At 50.4% G+C, this 11,338-nt stretch overlaps 4 protein-coding genes across 4 annotated transcripts; all 4 read left to right on the plus strand.

Moving 5' to 3' along the window:
* Positions 1–608: 608 nt before the first annotated feature.
* On the plus strand, positions 609–3,004 carry chsD (chitin synthase D; the record flags this gene model as incomplete). Its single annotated transcript, XM_057171368.1, has 3 exons — positions 609–662; positions 715–881; positions 943–3,004. The coding sequence occupies 3 exons, from the start codon at positions 609–611 to the stop codon at positions 3,002–3,004; spliced, it is 2,283 nt and encodes a 760-aa protein (XP_057035271.1).
* A 625-nt stretch (positions 3,005–3,629) lies between these two features.
* Positions 3,630–6,012, plus strand: hsp88 (Hsp70 chaperone Hsp88; the record flags this gene model as incomplete). Its single annotated transcript, XM_057171369.1, has 4 exons — positions 3,630–3,704; positions 3,822–3,853; positions 3,926–5,669; positions 5,731–6,012. The coding sequence occupies 4 exons, from the start codon at positions 3,630–3,632 to the stop codon at positions 6,010–6,012; spliced, it is 2,133 nt and encodes a 710-aa protein (XP_057035272.1).
* A 1,187-nt stretch (positions 6,013–7,199) lies between these two features.
* On the plus strand, positions 7,200–8,168 carry N7457_000302 (uncharacterized protein; the record flags this gene model as incomplete). The annotated part of the gene is made up of 1 exon (XM_057171370.1): positions 7,200–8,168. One exon carries the CDS (start codon positions 7,200–7,202, stop codon positions 8,166–8,168), a length of 969 nt encoding a protein of 322 aa, XP_057035273.1.
* A 1,277-nt stretch (positions 8,169–9,445) lies between these two features.
* On the plus strand, positions 9,446–11,204 carry N7457_000303 (uncharacterized protein; the record flags this gene model as incomplete). Its single annotated transcript, XM_057171371.1, has 4 exons — positions 9,446–9,697; positions 9,766–9,887; positions 9,952–10,523; positions 10,576–11,204. 4 exons carry the CDS (start codon positions 9,446–9,448, stop codon positions 11,202–11,204), a joined length of 1,575 nt encoding a protein of 524 aa, XP_057035274.1.
* Between the last annotated feature and the right edge of the window lie 134 nt (positions 11,205–11,338).

Genomic DNA, 11,338 nt, shown 5'->3' on the forward strand with positions numbered 1-11,338 from the left:
CGCGATTGGTTAGCGTGGCTTCGGACTAAACCTTTTTGGGCAATTTGGCATCTTTCTATACATCGTCTACATTGAACCCAATGAGTTGCAAAGAACAATAGATGAATGGCAGTACTTTAATTTCATATGCAAGCTCAATTGCATGGGACTTGAAGCTGACACACTATGCACCCCAGACTACATGAATCCGCTAGAAGAGCTTTCAATATCAAGCTTTGAAGCACATCGCTCCTTCCCCATTGCAGGTGATTGCGATGCTGACCTCAGTCGTCTCCCGCCAGGGCTTCTTGAGAGACTGAATCCTCATCTATCACATTGTCTTCACTCTTAGCAAATATCTCAAACATCTTCAGTCATCGAATATTCTTCTCGGGTTGGATCATGATAATCTGCGCCCTCCGTTCATACCGGATTATTCATATTGCCAGTTCTCAGACAGTGGGTGACCTTTGATCAACAGAATGAATCCTCGTTTACTAACTATATATGTGTCAAAGGTGTCAGTTTAAGGCTCTTCGCCCACGCATCCAATATTCCCAAGCCTTCCGGCTTCCATTTGAAGCACTAAGGTCATTCCACAGGTTCAATACCGAATCTGACAAGTAAAAATGCCGTTATCACACAGGGCCTCTTCAAATGGGGATCCGTGGCCCGCCAAAGATGTATGGTATTCTTTTTCGGGGTTTCAGATGCGATCCTGACTGCCCTTGACAGATAATCTACCTCGCGATCGTCGGGCCGTTGATGCTTGCAGCCGTGTTTGAATGGGTACTCTGGCTTGGAGCCTTCATCTACTGCTTAGTGAAGGTGTATATCAAAGCAGATCACTGGACTATAAGAGTCCTCGCTGTGGTGATGATCTTTCTGTTCTCGGTGATACGGTAGGATTCCAGCCATCTAGCAGTTTGCCCAAGAACGTTGGCTCATCAATTTATTCAATAGATTGGCCTTCCTTCCAGTCATGCTTGTGACACTGCCACTGCCGCCACAGGTTACCGTCCACTTTCCCCCCGCAATGGTGCATGCGTTTCAAGTGTTTGCATTCTGGTCCTTTTCGATTCTGCTAGTCGGACCGTGGCTTTTCTGTGTTTATGGGCTCACCACCAACTCGCTGGGGAGGGAAAAGAAAATCAAACGTGTGCTTGATGATCGCACTGCCCCGAAGACTGTAGTGGTCATGCCGGTATACAAGGAAGAACCAAGTATATTGATCAAAGCGATCAACTCGGTGGTCGATTGCGACTATCCTGCAAATTGCATCCACGTTTTTCTTTCCTATGATGGTGGCAAGGTGGATGAGCCATATCTGCGGGTTTTGGATCATCTCGGAATCCCCATCACACTGGAAAGCTATCCTCAAAGCATTGATTGTACCTACAAAGGTGCACGAATTACCGTGTCTCGCTTCAAACATGGCGGTAAGAGAAATTGCCAAAAGCATACCTTCAAGCTTATCGACAAAGTCTACGCCGAATATTTGAAGCGACACGATAATCTGTTTGTTCTTTTCATCGATTCCGACTGCATCCTTGATCGCGTTTGCTTGCAGAACTTCATGTACGACATGGAACTCAAGCCTGGTAGCAAGCGCAACATGCTTGCCATGACGGGCATAATCACATCTACTACGGAAAAAAATACCTTATTAACCATTCTCCAAGACATGGAATATGTCCACGGTCAGCTTTTCGAACGATCCGTGGAGTCAGGTTGTGGTGCTGTGACCTGCCTTCCTGGGGCTTTGACCATTTTACGCTTTTCCGCTTTCCGGAGGATGGCCAAGTATTACTTTTCGGACAAGGCTGAGCAATGTGACGATCTTTTTGACTATGGCAAATGCCATCTTGGAGAAGACCGATGGCTCACGCACCTATTCATGATCGGCGCGAAGGAGCGATATCAAATTCAGTTATGCACGAGTGCCTTCTGTAAGACCGAAGCCGTCCAAACGTTTAGTACCCTCTTAAAGCAACGTCGTCGATGGTTTCTGGGTTTTATCACTAACGAGGTCTGCATGATCACTGATATCCGGCTTTGGGTGCGCTATCCCATTCTGTGCCTCGTTCGACTAATGCAAAACACAATTCGAACCACTGCACTGCTCTTTTTCATCATGATAATCGCATTGATTACAACCTCCAAGAAGGTGGGTGATCTTCCTGTTGGCTTCATGGCTGTGTCCCTGGGGCTGAACTATCTGCTCATGCTGTACTTTGGCTTCCGCCTTGGACGCTACAAAGCGTGGCTTTACCCTATCATGTTTGTTCTGAATCCGTTCTTCAACTGGACCTACATGGTCTATGGTATTTTCACGGCCGGCCAGCGGACTTGGGGAGGACCACGGGCTGATGCGGCCGCTGCGGACGACCATACCACGCCGGGCGAAGCAGTCGAACGGGCGAAGGAACAGGGCGATGAACTCAATGTGAATGTCGATACCTTCCGGGCCAGTAGTATCCGACGAAGATCTGTGCCTGTCCGCCCATCCGAGAACGTCGAAGGTCGGTTTGCACCTGCAGAGCAGCTTCTGGATGGATTCTATGTTAACACAGCCGGCCCTGGGCCTGCGCTAGCCCGAATGGTGAATGCGATGGAGAATAATTCCCAGCACCAATTACCTCATCACTTCCGCCATTCGACTGATTCCGTGCACAGTATGTCGTCGGATTGCGGCTCGAATTCGATAGTCATGCCACAAAACGTGGAAAACCTCGTGATGAGCGAGGAAGACCAAAAGAAACTCTATTATGCCCGCCAAGGTCGGGCATCAACGGGCTCAACGGGATTTGACAGTCATCACTCGATGGGTGCCTTTGTGGACGCAGTCCCCCTACAGTCTTTGGTCACAGCGTCCGACCACAATAACATCTCGGAACTCGCTCACCCACCAGAAGCATACCAATCTAGCCGTTCCGAGAACATCCCTCCAGCCTATAGACCAGATGAGGAATGGCGCCGAGCAACTGTTGGAGTCTTTGACCCACCTCATGATATTATTGTCTAAGAGGAACATAAGTACCAGGTGCCTGACGTCAGGTTTGTTTCTATTTTCCTCCTGCTTTTTCCCCCACCGGTCTCCAACGATGCAATTTGCTCAACACGATCAGTTGGGCACCTTATTTTTACGGCAGCCTGGCCAGTTGGCATTTCTGTCTGATTCCCTTAGTTTTTAGAAATCAACATGCTCCTATTGCCCATATGCTGTACGGAGCACGGAGTACCTACCCATGTGATCCACCGTAAATTCGGGCGGTGACTAATTTTTATATTCTGCCAAGCATTGGCGGGCGGTGAAAGTGGGTAGTCTAGCAGCCGCCAGAAGGTTCGATGAGATGCCACAGCCCAAATGGTGAGAAATGTATGTGTATATAGAGCAGCAAAAAGAGAAGAGGGAAAAAAGGAAAAGTTTGACACATTCGATCTTACGTCCATATATACCCCAAACCTGAAATAACTAGTTCGGCGCCTAAAAAGCAGCCAGACCGCTTGACACTTGTCCATCGCCCCTCCAATAATAGTGGAGTGGCGTGCAAATTCTCCCCTCTGACTTCTCGCTTCACTTTTCTTTCTTGGAACCTCCATCTCTCTCCACCCTCCCTATCCCCCATACTCCCCCATTTTCTCCCATAATGAGTGTCGTCGGCATTGATTTGGGTGCGCAAAGCACCAAGATTGGTGTTGCCCGCAACAAGGGCATTGATATTGTGCGTATTACCCCACGGCCGTAACGGCGGATTCGTTGTTTTTCCCTTGGGATGAATTGTGATTGTGACATCCCAATTCGGAACCATTGCGCTAACTGCTTCTTCTTGACAATATAGATTACCAATGAAGTTTCCAACCGTCAGACTCCGTATGTATCTTTGGGAACCCCGCTGCTTTGCCTATCAGAGACTTGAAGACTGACTTGATATCTTCGTTCTAGCTCTATCGTCGGATTCACACCTCGCAACAGACACCTGGGAGAGGCTGCCAAGGGTGCAGAGATCTCTAACTTGAAGAACACCATCGGCTCCCTCAAGCGCCTGATCGGCCGTTCTTTCAACGACCCCGATGTCGCCATTGAGCAGGAATACAACACATCAACTCTCGTCGACGTCAATGGCCAGGCCGGTGTCGAGGTCAGCTATCTCGGCAAGAAGGAGAAGTTCACAGCAACTCAGTTGGTGGCTTCTTACCTTTCCAAGATCAAGGACATTACCTCCAAGGAGTTGCGCCTGCCCGTCTCCGACGTCACCGTCAGTGTTCCCGCTTGGTTCACCGATGTGCAGCGTCGGGCTATGATTGACGCTGGTGACATTGCCGGTCTCAACATTCTCCGTCTCATCAACGACACCACCGCTACCGCTCTCGGATACGGTATCACCAAGCTGGACCTCCCCGGCCCCGAGGAGAAGCCCCGCCGCGTGATGTTCGTCGATATCGGTTACTCCGACTACACAGCCTCCATCGTTGAGTTCCGCAAGGGTGAGCTGAACGTCAAGGCTACCGCCTACGACCGTCACTTCGGTGGTCGTAACTTCGACAAGGCTCTGACCGAGCACCTTGCCGTCGAGTTCAAGGAGAAGTTCAAGGTTGATATCCACACCAACGGCAAGGCCTGGACCCGTACCCTGGTTGCCGCCGAGAAGCTCAAGAAGGTCCTGTCTGCTAACGCTCAGGCACCTTTGAGCATCGAGTCCCTCATGGAGGACACTGACGTCCGCGCCATGATGAAGCGTGAGGAGCTTGAGCTCATGGTCAAGCCCCTTCTTGACCGCCTGACCGCCCCTCTGGAGCAGGCTCTTTCTGAGGCTAAGCTCAACGCTGAGGACATCGACTACATTGAGATGGTTGGTGGCTGCACCCGTGTCCCCGCCATCAAGGAGACCATCAGCACTTTCTTCAACAAGCCCCTTTCCTTCACTCTGAACCAGGATGAGGCCATTGCCCGCGGTTGTGCCTTCAGCTGCGCTATTCTCTCCCCCGTTTTCCGTGTCCGTGACTTCGCCGTTCACGACATTGTCAACTACCCCATCGACTTCACCTGGGAGCAGTCCCCTGAAATTCCCGATGAGGACACCAGCCTCACTGTCTTCAGCCGTGGCAACGTCATGCCCTCCACCAAGATCCTCACCTTCTACCGCAAGCAGCCCTTCGACCTCGAGGCTCGCTACTCTAACGCCGAGGCCATGCCCGGCAAGGTCAACCCCTGGATTGGCCGTTTCTCCGTCAAGGGTGTCCAGGCTGATGCCAAGAACGACTTCATGATCTGCAAGCTGAAGGCCCGTCTTAACCTGCACGGTATCCTCAACGTCGAGTCTGGATACTACGTCGAGGAGATGGAGGTCGAGGAGCCCGTTGAGGAGGAGAAGAAGGAGGGTGACATGGACACCGACTCCAAGGAGGAGCAGCCCAAGAAGACCCGCAAGGTCAAGAAGCAGGTTCGCAAGGGTGATCTCCCCATTGCCTCCGCCACCGGTGGCTTCGACCAGGCCACCAAGGAGGCCTGGACCGAGCGTGAGAACGCCATGTACATGGAGGACAAGCTTGTCGCCGAGACCGACGAGAAGAAGAACGAGCTCGAGGCCTCCATCTACGAGCTCCGCGATAAGATCGACGGCGTTTACGCCGAGTTTGCCAGCGAGGAGGAGAAGGAGAAGCTCAAGGCCAAGCTGATGGATACCGAGGTTAGTTTACAATTTAGTCCCCAACACATTGTTTATTGGCCGTACTAACGCATTATCTCAGGACTGGCTTTACGAGGACGGTGAGGACACCACCAAGTCCGTCTACGTTGCCAAGATGGATGACATCCGCTTCATTGCCGGCCCCATCATCCAGCGCTACAAGGAGAAGGTCGAGGCCGAGCGCGACGCTGTCCGCAAGGCTGACGAGGAGGCTGCTGCTAAGAAGCGCGCCGAGCTCGAGGCCAAGAAGGCCGAGGAAGACGCCAAGAAGAACGCTGATGGCGACGCCGAGATGAAGGATGCCCCCGAAGGCGAGGCTGCCCAGGGCGAGACTGAGCAGTAGATCATCTCTTCTCATTCTCCAGAAATGATTTACTGATGTCTTTTCTTTTTTTCTGGGTTTGGGGCATCTTCCCCTCCCTCTTCCTCTGATCTACTATGATTCATTGCAAAAAAAAAATTTGGATCGTGGTGGAACTACCGCGTTATGATGAAAAGAACACCCCTTTTTAAAGAAATATTTTACGGACCACAAAGGTCTCGGTCGACTTGATCATTGGTCGTCCCTTTTTTTTGTTCTAATGGCAAACGGTTATGATGTAGATCGTTCCTTTCCCTTGGATGTTTATGATAGATGAAAAATATACTCAACGCCTTTGTCTTCAGTTTTGCTTCTTCGCCTTCAACCATACGGTGATCTCAAAGTAAATATTCGAAAAGGCAATCGAGACGTTGGCGAAGGGAGTAGTAGACTTGATTATCACGACATGAGTAGGTGGTAGCTCAGTATTTGCAAATGATATGTGAACAAAGCCCTCTTTGATGGCTCTATCTTACCACTCGGAGGATAGTTCCGGCCACGGTTCCCTTGTGTCTTATGTGAACTCGTGCTTACGCCGTCGATGTGCCCGGCTTACCTTGCTGAATGTCAAGCACAATACCGGTCCCGTTGACTGTATAAAGTGGCTTAGAACACCGGGGCCAGACTTATTGCAGGTTCTCGTCGAGACCAATGGCCTCTCACCTTGCAGATCTTTGCAGATATCAATGTCAGAGATACAAGATTCGTAAATACACCAGAGGGTGCCTTGCCATGCTTCAATACCCTGGGTACTGGCTTGCTGCAGGTTTCGGACGAGGTGTAGCCATCCTCCGTAGACAAGAATCGTAGAGCCTATTATCCAGCATCTGATCTGTAAAACAAGAGTGGATTATCTTGAGAGAATCCTTCGCGGCAGTTATGTTCCAAGATAGGCATAAAATAGGGTAACAATGGATAATCCCGTGTCCAGTCTCATCAAACATTACTTATGGTCTTTGTCTTTCAGAATCTTACTTTTCCTCCTCTTCCTTCAACGCATCAAAATTCGCGAGATCCTCATTTCTTTTAGGCCCGCGTCTCGTTTGTCTCCTTCTGTCACTTTAAGTATCTGTCTCTCTGCCGGCAGCTTCCATCTATGGTTTCATTCTTGCGCCTTTCCCGTGAACCCATATGACCCCAGATCACTAAGTCTCGTTCCCGCCGTGAAGATGGAAGATGATCGGAATAAGGCTGTAATTCTACAGCTTTTGCTTGAGGATTTAGAAAGCCTTGAAGACAGGCAGAAGGGAAAACAGGGAGCAGGACAAGAGACAGACATCGAACTTGCCCTCAGGTGCATGAGAGAGGATGTCCAGGCCACCCAAACTTGCATTGAAGATCAGATCCTGGCTCTTAGCACTAGCACTGCCATCGCGACAGATCAAAAGATCCTGTCATCATTTCAACACGAGGAACGGGTTGCTAATGAGGATCGTCAACTTGCCCTCGCTCTGGACAGTGGGACTCGTCCGCCTAGAACAACCCCCTTTGCGGGACCCGGCATGAAATCACCAGACGATGATGACGATACTGTTTCTCTGGTTATGGAAGATCTCATGGACCGAATGATTCTGAACGAGAAGCCCCTCAATGGCGAAGGCTCTTCGCGCGTACGCTCATCCCGAACACACAACTTCATGAGAGAATGTGCCTCTTGTTTGGACAAGTTTGATACTACCGTGTTCAACGGTCCATGTGGCCACGGATTCTGCTACGACTGTACGAGGCAGATGTTCCTAGGTGCAATCAAAGACGAGGAGCTGTACCCGCCGCGTTGTTGCGGAAACGTTGTCCCGCCTGGAACTGCAATGAGAGTGTTGGACTACGAGGAGCTTCGGAAGTTCAGTGAGCGCGCCCTTGAATGGACAGCTCAAGATCGCCTTTACTGCGCCGACCCGATGTGTTCGAAATTCATCCCCGCATTTGCCATTCAAGACCAGCACGGTACTTGCTCTGAATGTCACCAGCAAACTCATTTGCCATGCCGTTCCCTCGCACATCCGAAGATCGATTGCCCGATGGACGAAAATCTCGATATCGTGTTGGAAATGGCGGACTCCAAACATTGGAAACGTTGCTTTAACTGCCAGACGATGGTCGAGCTTCGCTACGGCTGTAATCACATCACCTGTCGGTAGGCAACCATTGTCTCGTGCAATAAATGTATAGTCCATTGAACGAGTTGCTAATGGTGTATAGCTGCGGGAAAGAATTTTGCTACGTTTGTGGGATTGTCTGGAAGACTTGTGAGTGTCCACTTTGGCATGAGGATAGACTTGAGGTTGTGGCAAATCAAGTTGTCGAGGAAGAGGTCCCACAGAATGCGGATATCCAGGTTCGCCAGAACGCGTACAACCGGATAGTCGAGGACCTACGGCACCACGAGGATGTTGAGTGCGAGCATCACAGGAATTCCCAATGGGCTTGGAGGGATAGAGGCAGCTTGAGGTGTGAGATCTGCGACTCCTATTTGCCGGAATACATCTTCATGTGCAGGAGCTGTCGAATGAGGGTTTGCAACCGTTGTCGGAGACATAGATTGAGGTAGCTCTGCATTGTGCTTGCGAGGATTTACGTTACTGAAGGAGTTCAAGTTACCTGGAAGGCTAGATTTGGTGGATTCTTGGTGGCAGGCTCTCTGCATGGATTACACCTAGAAAATAGGGACCTGTGAAATCGACGCCGAACATGACAGCCTCTGGCGCCAGAAACGGCCGCCTTTCCCTGTAGAGCCCCTTATTCTGCACCCATCCAGGACTATCCTTTTCTCTTACACTCAATTTCTCCTGCAGGTCCATTGATTACTTCGTATTTCAAGACCAAGTTGATCAGCCCCCTAGAAGCTGATAGCCAGATGGAGGGTCTGAACTCTTTTAAGGAAGATCTGTACTTGATCTCAGTTCCAGAAGCTCCGTCTCAATTCAAGTTGTTTGAAGAGATACGGCCTACCCTGTGGGACTTGCCAAGAGTTGGTGACCAGGCTGCATAAACAAACGATAAAACATATCAGCTTGCCATATTCAGAGACGCTCTCTCTTGATTCTGACTCTGCTAATTCGGATGACTGCCAAGAACGCTCTTTCCATTGCTTGGCATCGCCTCAGTAACGCCAATGCAGTGACGTTCCCCGAATAGGCTGTCCAAGCCCCGTCGTGCGGTATAGCACGTGCTTCATTGGCGTATCTTTGATTGGTTGTATTGACTTGGCTGCGATGCCGGAGCTATAAGCTAAACGTCTTGGCTTCTTGATGTCCATTCCATTTATGGATCCCGCGTACCTACAGAGGTATTTAACCTAGAAGGCACGGCGAAGGTTTATAGGAGCACTGCTCACACTTGAGAGGATCTCATCCTCATCTATCTTACTTACTATTTGTGCTTGAGCGATCTATCTTCGCAGCGGTTAAGGAGCAGTATGCCACTCCTCGCTCCCTTGTCGCAAGGCCTCTCTTCCCTCGCTCGGCTGAATCACAAACGGGGAAGCCGGGTTTCAAGTGAAAATGAGGGTTCGGGAAAGCCCCTGCCGAGTCGTCTATTGGACGTTTTTCTGCGTACATGGGATCTAGGCTTTACAGCCTTCGGAGGACCACCAGTACACTTCCAGATTCTACATAGCAGGTTCGTGGAGGGAAAGGGCAACAAGGAAAAATGGGTAGATGAACAGACTGTACGATCCTCCCTCATCTTCAAGTTGGTGCGTTCCCATGTCATAGGGCCTCCTAATATATTTCATAGTATCAGGAACTCTTTGCTATCTGTCAGGGTCTTCCGGGTCCCGGTAGCACGAAGATGGTTTTCTGCCTAGCCCTATTACACGCAGGGTTTATTCCTGCCATGCTTGTGTTTTTACTTTGGAGGTGATTAATTCATACCCTGATGCTGCAAAGCCCGCCCTCTGTTGACTTCAACTAACGGTTTCAGTCTTCCTGGCGCAGTGGGCATGTATGCCCTCTCACTTGGGGTGCAAAACATGAGTGAAACTCTTCCCGAACCTGCCTACTCCTTACTTTCTGGCCTCAACGCCTCTACAGTAGGTATCGTTGCACTTGCGGCCGTACAGTTGTCCGAAAAGGCTATTCGCGATAAACTGTCCCGTATCCTCGTGATCTTTGGCGCATGTGCTGGTCTCTGTTACAATGCACTCTGGTATTTTCCCATGCTGATGGTCATCGGTGGTTTCCTCACCAGCATCTGGGATGGATGGTTGTATCAGCGATTTTTGAGAGCAAAGCTCGCGTGGAAGAACAGACATCATCGTCCCCAGGATCCGGACGAGGCAAACGGAAACTCCATAGCCATGGACGATACAACTCGGGACGAGAATAGAGTCCAAAGGAGCGAGACGACACGATCGCGAAGGACGGATCCTAGAGTCGAGGAACTACCACAGAGCACAGTTGATACTACAAGCCCAATGCCGCCCGTTGAAGCTGATGCACAGCAGCACATTGTTCGGATTCGGGTTGGAGTTTTGATCATGTGTCTCTTTTTCGGTGCGCACCCCATCCTACCAAAATTCCTGAGCGTCAACACTGATATAGTTAGCCTCCTTCATCGCAATTCTTGTTACTAGAGGCCAGATCGCCACTGCCCCATTGGTCCTAGACCTCTTTGCCAATATGTACCTTGCCGGCACTGTTATCTTTGGTGGAGGTCCTGTCGTCATCCCCCTCTTACGCTCCTATGTCGTCGATCCCGGGTGGGTCTCTGGTAGAGACTTCCTAATCGGCCTTGCCATTATTCAAGCCTTCCCCGGTCCTAACTTCAACTTTGCTGTCTTCTTGGGGGCACTAGCACTACAGCGCTCGCAATTCCCGACCATCTTCGGTGCGTTCCTCGGCGGTTTAGGAATCTTCCTTCCGGGAATCACGTTGGCCGTTGCAATCCAAAGCTTCTGGCGCGTGTTGCGGAAGAAGAAGTATGTGGTCGACTTCCTCAGAGGAGTGAATGCCACTGCAGTTGGGCTAGTATATACAGCTGTATACCGGTTGTGGGAGATTGGATACCTGACTCCTGAAAGAAGCGACGGACAGAGTCTGGGTAAGGAGCCGTGGTGGTTGGTCGTTGCGGCAATAACATATTCAGGGAGCGCGTGGTTCAATGTGCCCCCACCCGTGGCGATTGTAATGGGTGCTATCTTAGGGTTATGCTGGTATGGAGCAGTGGGGCGATAGCATGTTCTAGCAGCCATCCTTATTCTATGTTTGATATGGTGCAGAGCGGCGAGTCACTTTTTGAAACTACCGTTTTCTTCCATATGCTAATTTTTCCGGTGGGAAGGGGTATGTTCCCAGCAGTCGAGCGAGAT

Source organism: Penicillium paradoxum (genome assembly GCF_028828445.1).
Source record: "Penicillium paradoxum strain IBT 22861 chromosome Unknown utg000002l_segment0_segment0, whole genome shotgun sequence".
NCBI classification, from domain to species: Eukaryota; Fungi; Ascomycota; class Eurotiomycetes; order Eurotiales; family Aspergillaceae; genus Penicillium; species Penicillium paradoxum.